Source organism: Theropithecus gelada, chromosome 2, assembly GCF_003255815.1.
Source record: "Theropithecus gelada isolate Dixy chromosome 2, Tgel_1.0, whole genome shotgun sequence".
NCBI classification, from domain to species: Eukaryota; Metazoa; Chordata; class Mammalia; order Primates; family Cercopithecidae; genus Theropithecus; species Theropithecus gelada.
In genome coordinates this window covers 53,411,578-53,431,858 of record NC_037669.1, presented here as the reverse complement: position 1 = coordinate 53,431,858, position 20,281 = coordinate 53,411,578, and the positions used below count along the sequence as shown (strand labels likewise).

General features: G+C 41.8%; 1 protein-coding gene across 5 annotated transcripts in view; it reads left to right on the top strand.

Moving 5' to 3' along the window:
- The window catches only part of ATG7 (autophagy related 7), a 278,547-nt gene that overhangs the window by 71,015 nt on the left and 187,251 nt on the right, over positions 1 to 20,281 (top strand). For all 5 annotated transcript variants that reach the window (XM_025374538.1, XM_025374532.1, XM_025374526.1 and 2 more), the window contains 4 exons: positions 8,695 to 8,889; positions 11,164 to 11,367; positions 13,395 to 13,510; positions 15,244 to 15,319. In XM_025374538.1, the coding sequence (XP_025230323.1) occupies positions 8,695 to 8,889; positions 11,164 to 11,367; positions 13,395 to 13,510; positions 15,244 to 15,319 (591 nt within the window). The remainder of the gene's footprint in view (positions 1 to 8,694; positions 8,890 to 11,163; positions 11,368 to 13,394; positions 13,511 to 15,243; positions 15,320 to 20,281) is intronic.

The window sequence follows — 20,281 nt, the reverse complement described above, 5'->3', positions numbered from 1 at the left end:
TAGCTAGACACAGAGCACTGACTGGTGTGTTTTTACAGAGTGCTGATTGGTGGGTTTACAATCCTTTAGACACAGAGTGCTGATTGGTGTGTTTTTACAGAGTGCTGATGGGTGTGTTTACAATCCTCTAGCTAGACACAGAGTGCTGATTGGTGCGTTTTTACAGAGTGCTGATTGGTGCATTTGCAATCCTTTAGCTAGACACAGAGCACTGATTGGTGCATTTTTACAGAGTGCTGATTGGTGCATTTACAATCCTCTAGCTAGACAGAAAAGTTATCCAAGTCCCCATTCAACCCAGGAAATCCAGCTGGTTTCACCTCTCACCAGCACTTTGGGAAGCTAAGGCAGGAGGCTTACCTGAGTCCAGGAGTTTGAGACCAGCCTGGGCAACATAGTGAGACCCCATCTCTGTAAAATACAATTAGTCAGGTGTGGTGGTGGTGTGCATCTGTAGTCCCAGCTACAGTGGTGGCTGAAACAAAAGGATTGCTTGAGCCTGGGAGGTCAAGGCTGCAGTGAGCCATTGCACTCAAGCCTAGGTGACAAACCGAAACCCTGTCTAAATAATGTAATAATAATAATTAATCTTTCTCACATATTCTTGTGAAAACGAAATGACGAATGTATGAAGAAATGGTTTGTAATTGCAAAGCATTATGAGTTTAAGTTGAGGAATTTAGGAGTGTATATATTTTTATATCCTGCCTGGTTCCAAAGAGATTTGCAGTGGCTCAGATCTAAGATACTATTTTTCCTCTATCACCAGAATACTTGGTAGTTACTTAGTACAGATTTATGAAATTAAATTGAATGCAGGTCTTCATGCAGAAGAAAGATTGGGCTGAAAGTTTAGCTTTTTGCTCTAGCTGCTTCTGGTTTTTGAGTTATATCATTAGAAATACCAGATAACAAGAGAAAAGTCTTTCAGCTCCTTTCGTTTAAAATCTTGACAGTTTTCTTTTTTTAAGGTCAACCAGCAAACGATATTCTGCCTCTTGAATACTTAATCAATTTATCTGACAGGAGTTAGATTAGGTGTCTCCAAAGCATTTGTTTATACTTAAAGTGCCAGAAGAGGTTCTCAGTCCTAACCAAAAAGAAAAAAAAGCCCACTTTCTCAAAGTTTCTCTCTTTAGTCACTTTGTATTAGATTCATCCATTTAAAAATCTTTGCTTTAGAAGCATTGTTAATGTTTTTGTCCATTTCACTAGAGTCCCTGAGGAACATCATTTATTGGGTTTAACAGTATTGATTCACCACCCGCTATGTAGCCAGCTATGTGCTAGATGCTGAAAAAAATAAGTTGCAACCCTGTCATTGAGGAGCCATATTAGTTAGATTTCTGCTGGGACAATATTGCATATCATGCAATCCCAAAATCTCAGTGGCTTACAATTGCAAACATTTATTTCATGTTCATGGTGGGCAGGTTGGCTGTGGTTCAGCTGTGTCACTAGGCTGAACTTACTCAATAAGCCACATAACTTGGAGTCAGGTTCCAGTCCATTGTATTTGTTATTTTCAAAATCTAGGCTAAAGGAGGAACAGTCATTTGTGTCCTACTCTTCCTATGGTAGAAGGTTTAAGCTTAAAAGGGTTGGTGATTATTATGCCTTAAAGTCTTAGCTCAACAATGGTACAGTGTGATGTCTTCCATTTCTGTTACCAAAGCAAGTCACAGGACCAAGCCCAAAGTCATTGACATTAGTCGGTGTAGTCCTCCTAGTAGGAGGTCTTGCAAAGGTCATGTTGCAAAGAGTGAGGATATATAATATAATATTACTAGAGGGAGGAGGTGCCTAGTTGGGAAGAATAATCCAGTCTAGGCTGCGCACAGTGGCTGAAGCTTGTAAACCCAGCACTTTGGGAGGCTGAGGTGGGAGGAGATCGCTTAAAGTCAGAAGTTCGAGACCAGCCTGGGCAACCTAGTGAGACCCTAGCACAAAAAAAAAAAAAAAAAAGGAATAATCCAATCTATTATTGGAGAGTATTATGAACTCCCTTTAGGACCCAGACAGACCTAGCTTTGAACCTGAGCTCTGTCACTTATTAGATGCCTCAAATTTTTGTTTACCCAAATCCTAGTCATTGTCAGTGACCCAATACAGTTCTCCCTTCCCACTGTTTGTTTAGTTGTTCTATTACTTACTTGCATGTCAAGTAGTGTATTTAAGACCTACTATGTTCCAGGGACAGGGGAACTAGACAGACATGTGGAGCTTGAAGTCTAGTGGGGGATGGTGATTAACAAATAATTTCACAAATACTTATCATTGTAATACATGCAGGAAGCAGGAGCTCAGTTGCCATGAGAATATATAACAGGTAGGCCTGACCTAGACGAGGGGTGGACTGGGAAGACTTTTGAGGAAACAAACCCCTGAAGGATGAGTGGGAGTTAGCTAGGTTGAGGGTAGTGGAGCTGTCTGTGCAAATGCCTGAGGTAGGATGAGCATGGTGCTTTTGTGGAATTGAAAGAAAACCAGGGTGGCTGGCTGCAACATAGAGGGCAAAGAAGATGAGGAGGAAGAGAAGGCTGAGGTGGGAGCAAGGACCGCCATGCTGGGCCTGAGAGAGCAAGTCCAACTGTTCTTGGAAACAGCCCTCCGGCATCAAGCCTCTTCCTTCACACTTACATCGTGTTACTCTTTTTCCTTGTTGGACTAGTAAGTCCCCCAGGCCAGGGTCCAAGTCTTCTATACTTTTATTCTTCATGCCTTATAAATAATAGTAGATAATATATACAACCCATCGAAGTACTAGTGTGATTCATCACATTCATGAAAAATACTTGTGAAACTATTTAACTTATTGGTTAGCCAGCCTTAAGGGGCTTTCCTTATATGCTTGATTTAGTATAGTTTCTTCATTCAATGGATACTTACTCATCACCTTCTTTCTACCAGGCTATGGAGAAAAGGCTCGACCTAGGTAAACAAGACATGGTTCTGCCCTTATAGAACTTATATTTTATTGAATTATAATTGAAATACTAAATAAAAGGATAAGTAGACATTGCTCAGGAAATATAGAAGAGCAGGACCTGGACAGGTGTCAGGGGGCGGGGGCAGGGAAAGCCTTCTTAAGGAAGTGACATTTGGTCCGAGCTCTGAAGGAATTGATCAGAACGGGTCTTGGGGAGGGAGGCAAGGACCAGAGAGTCGTGGGAAAGGCCAGGGACCAGGAGGAGCATTCCAGGGAAGAAAAGTGGCCTTTTGAAGGTAAGAACTGTGTTAAATGCAGACTTCCTAGATATCTGGTTACCTGGAAAAGTTAGAAAGATTAGTTTTATTAATGCAAGATTATCTAATTTGGGCTATCCCTTACTTGTTATTGCAAGATTCTCATCTCAATGCTTGAAGTCGAGTGATATTTGACTTGGAAAAGAAAAAAATAATGGGTGCGACCCTTTTAAAATGTTTAAATTTTGGTCCGGGCGCAGTGGCTGATGCCTGTAATCTCAGCACTTTGGGAGGCTGAGGTAGGCGGATCACGAGGTTAAGAGATCAAGACTGTCCTGGCCAACACAACAGGGTTTAGTGAAACCCTGTCTCTACTAAAAATACAAAAATTAGCTGGGTGTGGTGGCACGCACCTGTAGTCCCAGCTACTCAGGAGGCTGAGGAAGGAGAATCATTTGAACCAGGAGGTGGAGGTTGCAGTGAGCCGAGATCGCACCACTGCATTCCAGCCTGGTGACAGAGCGAGAGTCTGTCTCAAAAAAAAAAAAAAAAAAAGAAAGAACGAAAAAGTTTAAATTTTGAAATAGTAAATTCATAGGAAGTGATTTGATTTGGATGTCCTCTCCAAATCTCATATTGAATTGTGATCCTCACTGTTGGAGGTGGGGCGTGGTGGGAGGTGTTTGGGTCATGGAGGTGGATCCCTCATGTATAGTTTTGTGCCCGCCCCACATTAATGAGTGAGTTCTCGATCTCTTAGTTCACGCGAGCAAGAGCTAGTTGTTTGAAAGAGCCTGGCATCTCTCTTGCTCCCTCCCTTGCCATGTGATGCACCTGCTCCCCCTTTGCCTTTCACCATGAGTGGAAGCTTCCTTCATCAGAAGCAGATGCCAGCACTATACTTCTTGTACAACCTGGAGAACCACAAGCCAAATAAACCTCTTTTCATTTAATTGCCTCAAGTATTCCTTTATAGCAGTGTGAAATGGACTAACACAGGAAATACAAAGAAGTGTACCAGGAGGTCATGAGCACCCTTCACCCTCCTTCTCCTGGGTGACAGAACTCAAGGACAGGGTGGTTTCACTGAATAGTTGGCCTGAAAAACCTTAAACATTCCCTCAGAACTACAGAGTTTGACTTTTGTTTTTTGCTCTAAAATATATTTATCCCAAACTAACTGTACTCTGGCCCCAGATCTTCCCATACCTCACATGTCCAGCTCATAAGAAACCCTTGCAATTTATCTGTGTGGTATTCTTTGACTAATTCCTTCTCTTCTACTCCAGGATATAGGTGTCACATTGACCCTTTCCAGGTGCCTTTAAAAATGCTGTGATAAAATTACATGAAAAGAACTGCTCTGCTACAAATACCATACCTGATCTTGGGGAAGAGTAAATTGAATAAGAAAACAACTGATCTTTTATAAATCAAATAGCTATTTGAGGCAATAAGATGTTGGATTATGAGGCCGGGCACAGTTGCTCACGCCTGTAATCCCAGTGCTTTGGGAGGCTGAGGCGGGTGGATCATGAAGTCAAGAGATTGAGACCCATCCTGGCCAACATAGTGAAACCCCGTCTCTACTAAAAATACAAAAATTAGCGGGGCATGGTGGCGCACACCTGTAGTCTCAGCTACTGGGGAGGCTGAGGCAGGAGAATCGCTTGAATCCGGGAGTCAGAGGTTGCAGTGAGCTGAGATCACACCACTGCACTCCAGCCTGGTGACAAAGCAAGACTCCGTCTCACAGAAAAAAAAAAAAAAAAAAAAGGTGTTGGATTATGGAGCCACACTTGAGGTTTTAAAACCCGAATTTGGACATCTGCTTCAACCCTGATGAGTAGTGGATACTGGACTAGCTCTGCCACCATAAACAATTACACACTGGGACAAAACATGTAAAATGACTCTTTTCAGACAGCGAACAGTAGGTAGTGAAAGACTGTGGTCCCAGACAGAGGGAAGGAAAGATTTGTCCCAGCTTATTACATGAAGGCACTTTCTGGCCCATGCCATAGCCTGTGGGAGCCCAGGGAGATACTCTTGGTCTCAGTGAGCTGAAGGAACAAACAGAGTTCAGAGCAGCTGAGGTGGCTGTAATTTGCAGGATATAGTACCAGAAATGAGGGAGCTGTGCGCAGGAGTGCCTGCTAGCACCTTGAGTCTTTGACTGAATAGTGAGCTGTGTGTACTCGCAGGACAACAGTCAGACCAGGCAAAAACACACTACCAGAGAGCTATGAGCAGAATGGAGATTCCAGAGCTCACAGGAGCTGGGAGACGCTGGAGTCCTGTATACAGAGTGGAGAGACCTCATTGAATACTCTGAGCCTTTAAGTGACACCCAGAATGGCCCCTATAAAGTTTCTAGGGGAAAGCATCTTAGTGGTCTTGTGATAAAGATTTCTTAGGACCTAGTAAATACGATAAACAAAAAATGGTAACTTGGTTGACTTTATACAAATTTAAAACTTCTGCTTTTCAAAAGATGCCTTTCAAAGAAGGAAAAAACTGACCAAACTGAGAAGACATGTGCAGTCCTCTTTTATCCAGAATATGCAAGATAAACAACTCCTACCACTCAATAACAAGACACACAAACCAACTTTTTTTTTTTAAGGGGAAAAAAGCTTGAACAGGTACTTAATTCATGGTGAAGATCTATGAATGGCTATTGAACATGTGAAAATGCTCAATGTCAGTAGTCATCAGGGAAATACAAATTAAAACCAGAAAGATATATCACTTATACACCTACTTAAATGGCTAAGATTAAGAAGACTGACAATGCTAAATGTTGTCAGGGTGTGGAGCAAGCAAAACACTTATACACTGGTAAAATAACTACTTTGGAAATCTGGCTGTTTCTCATGAAATTTAACATATGCCTACCTTGTGACCCAGAAATTGTACTTTCAGATCTTTACCTAAGAGAAATGAGAACATATATACATGAAAATACTTATACAAAAGTGTCCACAGCAACTTTATTCAAAACAGCCCAAATCTAGAAATAACCCAAATCACCATCAACAGGAGAACTGATAAATAAATTATAGTATAATTACACCACAAAAGGAATGTATTATTGATACTTAACAATATGAATGAACCTCAAAAGCATTATGCCGAGCAAAAGAAACCAAACACGAACAATTGTATACCCTAGCATATCATTTATGTGATATGTTCTAGAATAGTCTAATCTATGGCTTATGAAGTCAGATCAGTTGTCATCTGGGGACAAGTGGGGACCAACTGAGGGGGAACACAAGAGCATGTTCTGGCATCATGGAAATGTTCTATATCTTGATAGTTGTATGCAGTGGTTAATCTCTCATTTGTCAAATACATTGAACTGTGCATGTAAGATCTGTGTATTTAACTTTATGTAAATTATACCTCAACCTGGCTGCACCTTTGAATCATCAGGGGAGTTTTAGAAAATATTGGTGCCTGGGCTCATTCCTAGAGATTTCCGTTTAAATGGTCTGGGAAAAAGCTTGGCCATTAAACTCTCTAGGTGGTTCTGATATACAGCCAAGTAGAAAACCACTGTGTTGAAAGTTGCTGAATTCCAGCCTCTGGGATGTGGACATAACTGATGGGCTCTTATGTTAGCTTACTGGCTGAAATTTTAGCAAGTAGAGATTTATTTAGGTTAGCAAAGTTACTTTATTATTCAAAAGTTCAGAATTGGTATTGCATGATTATGCTTCCATCTTGGTGTCATGAAAATACATACATAATAGTTCTTTGGATCAAGCTACCACCATTTAACATGCTTTGTCAATTGTAGTATGTCAGTAAGGTATTGCAGGTATTGCTATTATTACTGTAGTCATTGCTTTTATTATTGCTTATTACAGCATTTGGTACACGGTAGGTGCACAATACTTAATGAATTAATTAATGAGATCCTGATAGCTGTGCTAGTCTCATTGTTAAAATAGACATGTTTGTGCACCTTTCTTCTTTCCGAAATCCTTTTTGCCTCATGTCCTTTCCTGCTTTGCTTGCCACTCTATTTTTCATTCCTTTTGAAATTGTTGTTCTTCCTTTTTGAATTCCAGAGATTAGGTTTAAAGTCGAAGATAATGAAAAAATATCCACAATCTACAAATTTGATATTTCTTTTTAAAAAGATCTGCTTGCCCTGTCCCTTGAGCTGTTTTTCCAGTAAGTGAGGGGTTTTGGCAAATGAGTGAAAAAGCCGATGTTTTCAAACACTTCACTATGGCCAGTGTTACACCAGGGTTAAGGGTACAGTTTATGATTCTAGAACACATTCATCTTTTGTGGAAAGTCAGTGTCCCTGGCTTCATTAGCACCCATATATGACTCACTGTTAATATGCCAAAATATTATGTGGTCATCAAGGGGTAGATGGTAAATTATAGAGCTGTTCTAAAGCGCATGTAAAAAATCCCAATTCAGGGAACTCAGGTTGCTGGACAGCTTCTACTTTTGGACAGAGAGTGAAGCCTTACTCTGTCCCACACTCTGACATCACCCACTGTAACTCCTTCTGCCCCACAAAAATATCTACATACTCATAAGTAGATTTTTTGGCTCTAAGTTAGCAAGTAGTTTTTTGTATTTGAGGTTTTTTAAAATGCATATACCCCTGAAAGGATTAAGGCAAGATCATCAGTCATTCTAACCTAATGTGAATGTATTAGATCAAATTATATTTGCTAGAACACTCCGTATGGAGATGTTTAACACTGAGGAAACAGAAGGGAGGGCAATTTGGAAGCAAATAGGAAGAGATAGCCCAGTTGGAAAGAGGTACTTAGACAGGGTACAGTGGCTTATGCCTGTCATTCCAGCACTTTGGAGGCCAAATCAGGAGGATTCCTTGAGCCGAGGAGTTCGAGAGCAGCCTGGGCAACGTAGTGAAACCTATCTCTACTAAAAATTTAAAAATCAGCCGGGTGTGGTGATGTGTGCCTGTAGTCCCAGCTACTTGGGAAGCTGAGGTAGGAGGATCCCTTGAGCCCAAGAGGTCATGGTTTTAGTGAGCTATGATTGTGCCAGTGCCCTCTAGCCTTGGCGACAGAGCAAGACCGTGTCTCGAAAACAAAAACAAAAAACAAAAAGCCCCAAAACACGAAAAGAAAAAAAACAGAGGTACTTGGGTAGGCAGAAGGTGCTGTGATAAAGTTTCTTGGCCTTGGATGACTGGAAAGAGCCAAAGATACAGCTTTCTCCAGTGTCCTTACCTCAGGTAGGATGAGCCCCCTCCACTTTGGAACTGAGATCCGTATGTCTTTGCTTGCTGCCCTGCCCTGCCTCAGGGCCCTGGGGTGATAGGTCAAGGTGTTCTAGGATGCAGACGTGAAGAAGAGAGAGGGCATGGGAAGGGTGCAGCATAATAGTGCACAGGGAGATCTCATGTAAGTGACCACAGGTAAGTGCAGGCAGCTGTGGGAAGTGTGGGCTGTGAGATATTGCCTATACCATTGATCCAGACATGACTACATCCTGGTGTTTCCCTAGAATGCCAGAGGATTCAACATGAGCATACCCATGCCTGGGCATCCAGTGAACTTCTCCAGTGTCACTCTGGAGCAAGCCCGCAGAGATGTGGAGCAACTGGAGCAGCTCATCGAAAGCCATGATGTCATTTTCCTGTTGATGGACACCAGGGAGAGCAGGTGGCTTCCTGCTGTCATTGCTGCAAGCAAGAGAAAGGTAGGCACTGTCTCTAATTATGATTTATGATTTAATGCACCACCACTCCAGAGGGAGGAGTGTCCCTAACCTTCCCTTCCCCAGAGCAGAGATGTGGTTTGTATGACCTGGTAGCATAGTGCCAAAGGGCTTCTGCTTCAGACTCTGTCTTCACCTCACACACCATCACCCAGTGTAATAGATATCATTTACTGCTTAATTTTCGTAATAATCTTTTGAGATACTCTACACTGAAAGGTATACTGTACTTACATTGAAACGTAAGCTCCAAGAGGACACAGACTTGGTCTCGTTCACCATTACTTGGTCAATGACAACTTCGAAGGCCAACAGTGTTGAATAGTGAACTAAATCATGGTGCATACCTATGATGGAATAGTGTGCAGCCATTCACAGTATGTTTTCTTTTTTTTTTTTTTTTTGAGACGGAGTCTTGCTCTGTCACCCAGGCTGGAGTGCAGTGGCCAGATCTCAGCTCACTGCAAGCTCCGCCTCCCGGGTTTACGCCATTCTCCTGCCTCAGCCTCCTGAGTAGCTGGGACTATAGGCACCCGCCACCACACCTGGCTAGTTTTATGTATTTTTTAGTAGAGACGGGGTTTCACCGTGTTAGCCAGGATGGTCTCGATCTCCTGACCTCGTGATCCACCCGTCTCGGCCTCCCAAAGTGCTGGGATTACAGGCGTGAGCCACTGCGCCCGGCCACAGTATGTTTTCAAAGGACTTTTAATAAGATGGAAAATGCCGCATTATATTAAGGAAGATGCAATATTGTATATATTTTATACCAATTATGTTAAATATTTATATATGTCTTCCTGTGTATCTACTTATCTGTCTATTGGGAGAGGAGAGAGAAAGAGGGCAAGAAGAAGGGAGAAAGACAGGGAGAGAATGGGAGGGAAAGAGAGAAAATAATAGGAAAAAATACCCCAAACTATTAATGATAATTTTTTGAGCTGTGGGTTGAGTGATTTTTTTCCTTTGTAGTGTGTTTGTCCTTTATTTTTCAAACTTTCTATACTATCAGAAATTTGGGATAATAAGTTAAATTAGAACCATGAAAAGTTGTTATAGTATAATGAAAAAAATGTTTTTTAAAAAATTTATGTGTTGGGCTGGACATGGTGGCTCACATCTGTAATCCTAGCACTTTGGGAGGATTGCTTGACACAGGAGTTTGAGACTAGCCTGGGCAACATGATGAGACTCTATCTCTAGAAAAAAACCAAAAAATTAGCTAGGTGTGGTGATGCACACTGTTGCTCCCAGCTACTCGGGAGGGTGAGGCAGGAAGATCACTTGAGCCTGGGAGGTTGAGGCTGCGGTGAACCGAGATCACGCCATTGCATTCCAGCGTGGGCAATGGAGCAAGATCCCGTCTCAAAAACAAAAAACAAAACAAAACAAAATACCAACTATGCAGAGCCAGGCAGGCATGGTGGCATGTGCTTGTAATTCCAGCTACTGGGATACCAAAAAAAAATCTACATGAAGGGTGAATTATATGGTATGTGAATTATATCTCAATAAAGCTGTTATAAAAACAAATCTATGTGGATGTGACAGTATAGTATAATGGTAGAAAGAATGTGTTTGAGAACTATGTAGAGTTGGTTTTATACACCTGCCTCTTGCCAGATAAGTGACCTTAGGCAAGTTATAGAACTAACTTCTCTGACTTTCAGTATCCTCATCTATAAATAAGAAATGTTTGTTATGAGTTTTTTTTGTTTGCTTTTTTCTTTTTTGGAGATAGAATCTTGCTCTGTCGCCCAGGCTGGAGTGCAGTGGTGGAATCTCGGCTCACTGCAACCTCCACCTCCCAGGTTCAAGCGTTTCTCGTGCCTCTGCCTCCTGAGTAGCTGGGACTACTGGCACATGCCACCATGCTTGGCTAACTTTTTTGTATTTTTAGTAGAGATAGGGTTTCATCATGTTGCCAGGCTGGTCTTGAACTCCTGACCTCAGACAGTCTGCCCTCCTCAACCTCCCAAAGTGCTGGGATTACAGGTTATGAGCCATTGTGCCTGGTCTGTTATGAGTTTCAAATGAAATTAAATAAGATAATTTATGATAATTGTGATATAATTAGGTCTTTTGTACTTAATAAGCCCTCAGTAGTGGGTAGCTTTTATCATCATTAACTTTTATAATCTAATTACACTTACATGCAAAAAATAAATTTTAAAAAGTTGAGCAAATATGGAATTAGCCACAGCTTCAAATATATGTGTCTTTTACCTCTGCTCTTTTATTCCTTGAAACCTGCAGCTGGTCATCAATGCTGCTTTGGGATTTGACACATTTGTTGTCATGAGACATGGCCTGAAGAAACCAAAGCAGCAGGGAGCTGGGGACTTGTGTCCAAACCACCCTGTGGCATCTGCTGACCTCCTGGGCTCATCACTTTTTGCCAACATCCCTGGTTACAAGCTTGGCTGCTATTTCTGCAATGATGTGGTGGCCCCAGGAGATGTAAGTGGATTTCTCTTTAGTTCCAAATATTTCCTATCACCAACTTGTGCGCTGAGGCAGACAGACTCGGCCCTTTCATTTATGACTATTTAAATATTATCTTTTAACAAAGAGAAGAATTCTCCAATTTGGGGAGGATGACATTATCTCATTATGAACCTTGACTGGCGTCATCAACTGTACAGCTGTTCCTTGTTCACCAATATAAACGCGGCTACAAACCCTATTTTTGGAAAGCTTATTGAGGAAACCACAGCAGACTAATCCCTGGTAGCACTCAGTATTGTCTCCTGTGCTTCTTTTAGTCAAGACAACATTACAAATTAGGAGTCTAAAGATCAGATTCCATCAATGCCTTGACACTGCCTCCCAGGTAATTCCAAAAAGTCTCGTAGGTTCCCTCTGCCTCTGCAAAATAGGACTGGTGTGTAGGCTTGTCAGATTTAGTAAGTAAAAATATAGGATTCCCAGCTAACTTTGAATTTCAGTTAATAATGAATTTTTTTTTTTTTTTTTTTTTTGAGACAGTCTCGCTCTGTCACCGAGGCTTGAGTGCAGTGGAACGATCTCGGCTCACTGCAACCTCTGCCTCCTGGGTTCAAGTGATTCTCCTGCCTCAGCCTCCTGAGTAGCTGAGACTACAGGCACGTGCCACCACGCCCGGCTAATTTTTGTATTTTTAGTAGAGATGGAGTTTCACCATGTTGGTCCAGCTGGTCTCAAACTCCTGACCTTGTGATCCCCCTGCCTTGGTCTCCCAAAGTGCTGGCATTACAGGCGTGAGCCACCATGCCCGGCCAATAATGAATAATTTTTTAGTATATGTCCCATGCAATATTCAAGACCCACTTATACTAAGAATTTATTTATCTGAAATTCAAATTTAACTGAGTGTCCTGTATTCTCCCTGGCAATGCTAATAGGGGAGGGAAGAATACTTGCCCTGTCAACTCACAATTCAGTGGGTCAAGTGCGACAGTGCTTTGAACAGCAAGACTACACTGTACAAATTAAGATTCTATGGCTTTCAGAACTTCACACAAGTCTGTCTGTATGTAGGGCTGTTCCTTTATCAGAACAGATAAAAAATTTCCAGTGAGGCAATGCAGAGATGTTTTCTGTAACCTCCCCTCTATTTTTCCTTTGTTTTAAAATTTTTCACTTAATAACTCATATCTCCTTTGGATGACTGGCTTTTATGTCCTCCCAATATAAAGAAAAGAAGATGACCATTCTCTTATATGAAGAAGGATGGCTTGATGATCTCTGTCACGGTGTTATAATATACAGCTGGTCTTGTTATTTAGTTATTGTCAACAAATACGATTAGTGGTCCCTTGCAGTAAAGTCCCATTTGCTCATAAGGTAAAATTTTCATAGAGTCAAAAATATTCCTAACAACCTCTTTAATTTGCCCAGAGTGGGATGGTTAGACTCTCTTTGGTTGAACCAGCAAAGGCTCGTGTTCACAGCCATGTTGTAGGAAAAAAAAAAAAAAATTACTTGTAGTAAACCCTAGAATCACCCAGAGAAGTGATGCCCATGTTGTGAGAGGAACATTGGAACTGAGGGCTGCAATAATAGTAAATTGTTGCTCCCATCTCACGGTCACTTTGAGGTGTTAGTTAAAATGGCAGGGCAGAATCATTTGCACTATTCTAATCATTGTTCCTTTCTGTGTCTCTGTCACTTAACTACCAAGCACAGAACTGAATTGAGTCACGTAAAGGAACACATGATGCAGTTCCTTTATATGAGGCAGATAAGCCCTCATTTTTGGTTGATATCCCCCAATCTGTTTAAGCTGCTGATCCTTTTTAGCATATTACCTCATTTAGTTACCTAAATTGTGTATTTTGTTTTCTTGATAATCTCAAGAAATGATGTACTTGAGGCTGGATGTTCTTTGCTAACAATGAGCATCTGGTTATAATTTAAAGCTTTGTCACAGAGGATTTCATACTTGAGACAGCTAGAGTTGAATGGAATAGAACATTCAGCACACACCAATGATTGTTTCTTTGCAGTCAACCAGAGACCGGACCTTGGACCAGCAGTGCACTGTGAGTCGTCCTGGATTGGCCATGATTGCAGGAGCCCTGGCCGTGGAATTGATGGTATCTGTTTTGCAGCATCCAGAAGGGTGAGTTTGCTAGTGGGAGATGAGCATTTAAACAAAGCTTTTGTAGGCAGTCGTTCATCAATGTCTCCTGTGGCCTTTTCTCAGTCTGACTTTTCAGAGAATTTCACTACTTTATCTACCCTCAAAAACACAAGACTAGAAAAAGCAGGTCTGGTTCTTTGGGCTGAGATAACTTGGCACGTTTCCTTTGTGGCCACATTTCTGCATCCTTTTGGACAAATTATGGTTTATTTTATTTTTGCAACGCTTATATAGGGCTTGCTTTGTGCTAGGCACTGGTCTAAGCACTTCAGAAATATTGCCTCCTTCAATCTTTTTTTTTTATTACTATTTTTTTAATGAGACAGAATTTCGCTGTTGTTGCCCAGGCTGGAGTGAGTGCAATGGCACGATTTTGGCTCACTGCATCCTCTGCCTTCTGGGTTCAAGTGATTCTCCTGCCTCAGCCTCCCAAGTAACTGGGATTACAGGCATACGCCACCATGCCCAGCTAATTTTTGTATTTTTAGTAGAGACGGGATTTTGCCATGTTGGTCAGGCTGGTCTTGAACCTCCGACCTCAGTGATCAGAGGTGATCCACCCGCCTTGGCCTCCCAAAGTGCTGGGATTACAGGCGTGAGCCATTGCACCTGGCCTCCTTTAATCTTCATAGCAAACCTGTTAGGAAAGAACTATTAGTCCCGGTTTTGATGGGGAAATCAAGGCACAGTGAGGATAAGTAAGTGGCCAAATTAACATAGTAAATGGAAAAGCCAGGGTTTAGCTCAATGTGGCTCCAAACTATGTTTAATCACTTTGTTATGTTGTTTGCAATACAGGCAGCAGAAAATCGAATTTTTGAAAGATTTATTTTTCCAGTTCTCAGAAAGTCAATATGCAAATTAACATGAATATTCTATTTATTGTGTGACTCAAAGCTTTCCTCAGCAGTTGAAAATTGTGGCTGTATAGGTAACTAGTATGGGTACTCTGAGATAAACGAAAAGCAGGACTTTTTTGTCTTCCTCTTTGTCATCCACCTTAGCTATCTGTCATTTAAGTTTATTGCCATCCTCTGACAGGAAGTATTTGGGACAAAATCTTTGAGAGCTGACTTTCTGCTTCCTTGACGCTGACCATCCGTCTGCCACATTTGCCCTGGTCATAGTTTAAACACCAGGTCCTGTGTCACGTCTCTTTGGTGACAGAAGTATCACTCCATTGTTCAGAGAGTAGTGCATTAGTTTTGCCCAATTCATTCTTCACTTTTATTTCCTACATTTCATTACCATTTATATCAGCTCAAGAAGTTCAGGTTAGAAAATTTTCCTCTTCAAATTTTCAGTGCAGAAATGTTCTGTGATGTTTGATAAGACTATTTCATAGTAAGTGAGTTAATGTTTATTGGCCTCTGATATGCCAAACATTGCACTGGCAATTGGTATAGTAGATTCCTCATTTATTAATCAGAGCTCCCTCATTCCTACTTTCTAGATGATGGATCTGAAGCACAGAGAAGTTAGGCAACTTGCCTATGGTCACAAGCTCAGGTCATTCTTACTCCAAACCGTGCATTTTAAAATTACTCTTCTTGCCCTTTGTCCCAGGGAAATTATTTTTTTGCTAACTTACACTGCCCAGCAAGGGGCATTTTAGTTATCCTTATGAATCTTATGTAGACTTCTGCTTAGATCATCCTCCCATGTGTTAAACTTGGATTAAATGAGCAGCTCTGATTGTTTCCTGTCCTCAGGGGCTATGCCATTGCCAGCAGCAGTGACGATCGGATGAATGAGCCTCCAACCTCTCTTGGGCTCGTGCCTCACCAGGTTAGTGATTTGGAAGTGAAATCACAATTCTTTTGGTGCAGGGGGAAGGCATGTGGGGTCTCTTTGCCATTCCATCTGCCCAGCCCACTTCATATCCACCCATTTACCCTGCAGCTGGGATTTCAGTGGGAGAACTTTCCGACCACCTAGAAGGTATTCCATTCTGCAGGATAGTGATGGGAAGAAATCACAAACGAGAAGCATTGCCTAGAGTCTTTGATGCATTTTGTAAACTGACTAGAGGCCTCATAATGCAATAGGAACAGAAAAAAAACGTGCTTTGGAATCAGCCATACAATGGTTTAAATCCCAGCCCTGCCGTTATTAAGATGGCCTTCCTTGGCCAAGTCACTAAACTTCTCTGAGGCTTAGTTTTCTTATCTATAACGTGGAGAAAGTAATACTGACCTCACCTGGTAGTTGTATGGATTATGGATGGTTGCTAGAAAGGGCTCAGCAACAGTATATATCATAGGCTCTCAACAAACAATACCTGCTGTTTCTTTGCTGTTGTTTGTTATTATTATTGATTCTGAACCCAAGTAGAGAACCTTCATAGGCAGGCATGGGAAAACCACTAGAAGCATGCAGGGTCACCAGAAAGCGGGGTGTCTTTTCAGAAAAAGAATCCAAAGTATCATGAGGAAGTTCCATCCGTTAGGGATTAAAAAGAAAAAGGCAGTGGGATGGACATTTAGAATTCATACTGCCTCTTCAGTCATTTTCATTACTATATTTTCGGGAGATTGAAGAGGTTTTCCAGTCTTACATTTTGGAAATCATTTTTTTAGATTCCACGTATGTATTCTCTCCTGTAATGTGATGGCTGCCCCCATGAGTGAAATGGTGATATTGCCCGCCAGTCCTACCTGGAGATTTGCAAGGACAGACTCAGACGAGTGCAGAGAGCACAGGGACTCAGCTCATGCTTGTCTCTCTCTTCCTCCTTGCCACCCACCTTCTGCCAGCTAGGATGGCACTGTTATATTCCATTTAGAATAAGAATCAGAAGAGGGGAAATGACTTCTTTATGGTCACAGAGACTTAGTGGATAAGCCACAGTCCATACCTAAACTTGGCAGTCTGACAAATGTTCTTTCAAAGGTCTTGTGAGTTGAAAGATCCGTGGCCTGCATATTGGGAGATTTTGCTTCCTGTTGGGACCTCAGCCCACTTGCACAAAGCCACCCATAATAGAACTTGTGGGCTGGGCGCGGTGGCTCACACCTGTAATCCCAGCACTTTGGGAGGCCGAGCTGGGTGGATCACGAGGCGAGGAGTTTTGAGACCCATCCTGGCCAACATAGTGAAACCCCGTCTCTACTAAAAATACAAAAATTAGCTGGGTGTGGTTGTGTGCACCTGTAATCCCAGCTACTCAGGAGGCTAAGGCAGGAGAATCGCTTGAACCTGGGAGGCGGAGGTTGCAGTGAGCCAAGATCATGCCATTGCACTCTGGCCTGGGCGACAGAGTGAGACTCCATCTAAAAAAAAAAAAAGAAAGAACTTGTAGAGTTCACTTAGCCTCCCAGAGCCTCAGTTTCCACATCAAGAAAAGCAGGTGCTTTACTTTGCGTCCAGGATTATATCTGACACGGCCTTGAAAACCACAAAACACTATAAAAATGTGTCCCCCATCCACCGTCCCCCACACACGGTGGCATTTTTTTTTTTTTTTTTTTGACATGCGTTAATCTTCTCTACAGAGACATTTCACATAGGACCCAAAAGACACAGTAATAACCATCTATCATAAGGAAGCTGACCTCCAGAGCCGACCTCTGCTATTTATGCTCTCGTATCTCATTTGAATCTTTCCCAAGTCTCCCCCTTCTTCTGACCTTGAGATGTGCCCTCATCTCCTTTACAGACTTTATACTGAGAAGGGCCTTAATTAAATTTTCAGTCATGCCCCTGTACTGGTTTCCTTCTTTAAGTCCTTTATGTTAAATTACTGCAGTTGTAGTTTTCTCAGTGCTGAGGCCAGAGGGCAAAACAGTCTCTTTATAGAAGGGGCCCAGTGTCAAAATGCATGTGCCCATGTTTTTAAAGTGCTATGGCAACTAATCCCTCTCAGTGTTATTTATCCCCATTGAGCCTCACAATTGTTTGTCATTCACCAACTCTTCTAGTTCTTTCTCCTCGTTTTCAAATGTCTGAAGGATTATTTTGGTTGTTGGCCATCTCTTCATTTGCCCTTTTCAAAGACTGAAGAATAACGCAGCCATATATGGGAAAAGCCCTGTGTGTGTGTGTGTGTGTGTGAGTGATTACTTGCTTACGTTATTTCAAGTTTCAAGCCTTTATTTTTAGCTACTTTCTAAAAAAGAAAGTGGAGAAAGAACTTTAAAAATTAATCAGGGTTGTGTGGTCCCCATTTATAGGCTTTAAACAACTTTTTTTTTTTCCTAAGTGGAGTGAGTCCATTTATGCAACCGTGTTTTGATTAGGGGAACATCGTTTCCACAAAAACACTGGGCTGTGTTGCAATGCCCTGTTGCAAACTCAGCACTTCCCTCCTCCTCTTCCTGGCTCTTAGAGACAAATGATTTCCTGTTGGAGAGGAACTTGGTAAACTCCTTTGTGTACTTTGTATGCAAAGAATGACCAGTGAAGTTTACTGGGCTCAATTTTCTCAGTTCCCCAGAGGAGAAGTTTTATTAATTGGCCCCTGTGGAAGAGATGTAGTAGAAAAGTGATAGTCCTTGGACTGAGAATCACAAGGCCCCCCACCAGCAACTCATTGTGTAATTTGGAGAAAGTTCCTTAGCTTTTCCTGTGCTCTCTGGGTCTCTGCTCTCCTCTGTGTCAGACCTAGGAGGCCTGAGGATTACTTAGTTGTTCTGTCTCTGGGTCCACAGGCAGAATTTGGCCCATCCAAAGATTGGCCAAGTGCCAAAAAAAAAAAAAAAAAAAAGGCCTGATTAGGCCCTGAAATTCAGTGAAATTCTGCCTGAGGAAACCTCTTACTGAATTTGAAAACCATAAAAAACCATTTCGGGTGAGCAAAAGGCTTATGGGTTTGTTTGGGGTTTTTTTTGTTTTTTGTTTTTTAAGTCTCTGGCCCATTGTACGTGGATTCGATTCTGCAAGCAGGCAGCAGTAAGTATAAGCTAATTTCTGTCTATAAAAAGAATGATTTTTCAAAAAATCATTTTGTTGATGTGTGGAATAGATATAGATTATCACACACATCAAGTGGTAATGTGATGAATGATCACAAAATGAACAGTCTTATACCCAGCACACAGATCAGAACAAAGTAACTATCAAGCACCTTCAATGCCCCCCCTCATGCCTCTTCAGATTATTATTGCCTCCTTCCTATAGAGAGGTAAGCACCTCTTGATTATCAATACCATGGGAGATGTTTGTCTGATTTTGAACTTCTGTAAATGAAATTATATAGTATGTACTCTTTGGAATCTATTGTCTTTTGTAGAGGGAGCTTTTTCATTATAAATCTTAGCATAGTAGTGTTCTTTCTGCTTCCCATCAACAGTGTTCTTTTACTTAAAAAAAAAAAAAAAAAAAAAAAAAGAAAAGAAGAAGAAGAAAGAAAGAAAGACTGATTTTTCCTGGCTGGTGGCTGAGCTCTGCAAGGCCAGATCCTTTTTCTGCTTCTTTGGTACGAGGCACAGTTTGGGATTTATAAAATGTACAGGCCACTCTTGATATCTCCAGGAAGTTGGTTTGCTGGCTGGTGAGAGATCCTGGATGTGACAGAAATTAACAGCCTGTTAGCCTGCTAAGTCTTTGGCTGTACATCCTCATAGAATGACAACGAGGTGACGAGGCTAGGCACAGTGGCTCACTCCTGTAATCCCAGCACTTTGGGAGGCTGAGGTGGGAGAATTGCTTGAGTCCAGGGGTTCAAAACCAACCTGATTACTCAGAGAGTAACCTGATTATAGAGAGACCCTATCTCTACAAAAAATTAGCCAGGTGTGGTGGCACGCACCTGTGGGAGTTTGAGGCTGCAGTGAGCCAGGATCACACTACTGCATTCCAGCCTGGGTAACGGGGGGTTCCTGCCTCAAAAAAAAAAAAAAAGGAATCAAGGTGACGCTACAACAGTTGTCCAAACACCAAGGTAATTGATGGGGCACTCCTGCTTTATCCCACTTGTGGACCAAGCAGTGCACATCTTTTGTCTTTAGGTAAATGAACTCTTGGTTCTAAAGTACTAATAAAAAAAAAGACCCTGAATGTGTATGCCATTCTTCTGAGCTTGGAATTGCCAACCCCAGGGTTTTCTCAGCTTCATGAATTATTTTAGCTTCAGAAAGGTAATACAAAGCCAAAACTAGGGCAGGACCTTGGGAGGGATCTGGCCTGGGAAAATTCTAATTGATTCACATGCTGAGGTGGAGCTGGGATCTCTAGCCGTATCTCGGGATATTTGCCCTTTCTACACAGGCTGTGCCCCCCAAATCCTCAGGCCTTTAAATTTTGAAAAAACGTCTTTACTGTGTTCAGAAATACTTATCTCTGTGCTCCTAGGGACATGGACAGATGGACTGCTGAAGAGGGAAATCTTAGCAGATAAGCAATAAGAACATATTTCCTGAGATGTAGCCCAGGAGAAGACCCTCCTTTCCCCTCTGGTTCTATACCTCTCTGGTTGATGATGATGGATATAGCAGAAAAAATGGGCAGGCCTTATGTTTCACTGTATCAAGTGTTATGGTTTGTGACCTATTCATCTTATCTCCTTCCTTCCATCCAGCCATCCCCTCACCAGGTAATCTGACTCTGCCAAGTGCCAAGCACTATGAAGTTCAGAGAAGTTAAGTAACTGGTACAAGATCCACCCAGTGTTGAGTTTCATTTGCATTTGGGGTAATCTAAGGTGATGGATGTATCCCAAGTCATTTGGATGCAGTAGAGTCTGGTTCCAGTGGGGAAGTCTCTGAATACAAGGAAGGATCTGGGTATACGTCTAACAATGTCTGAGTTTCC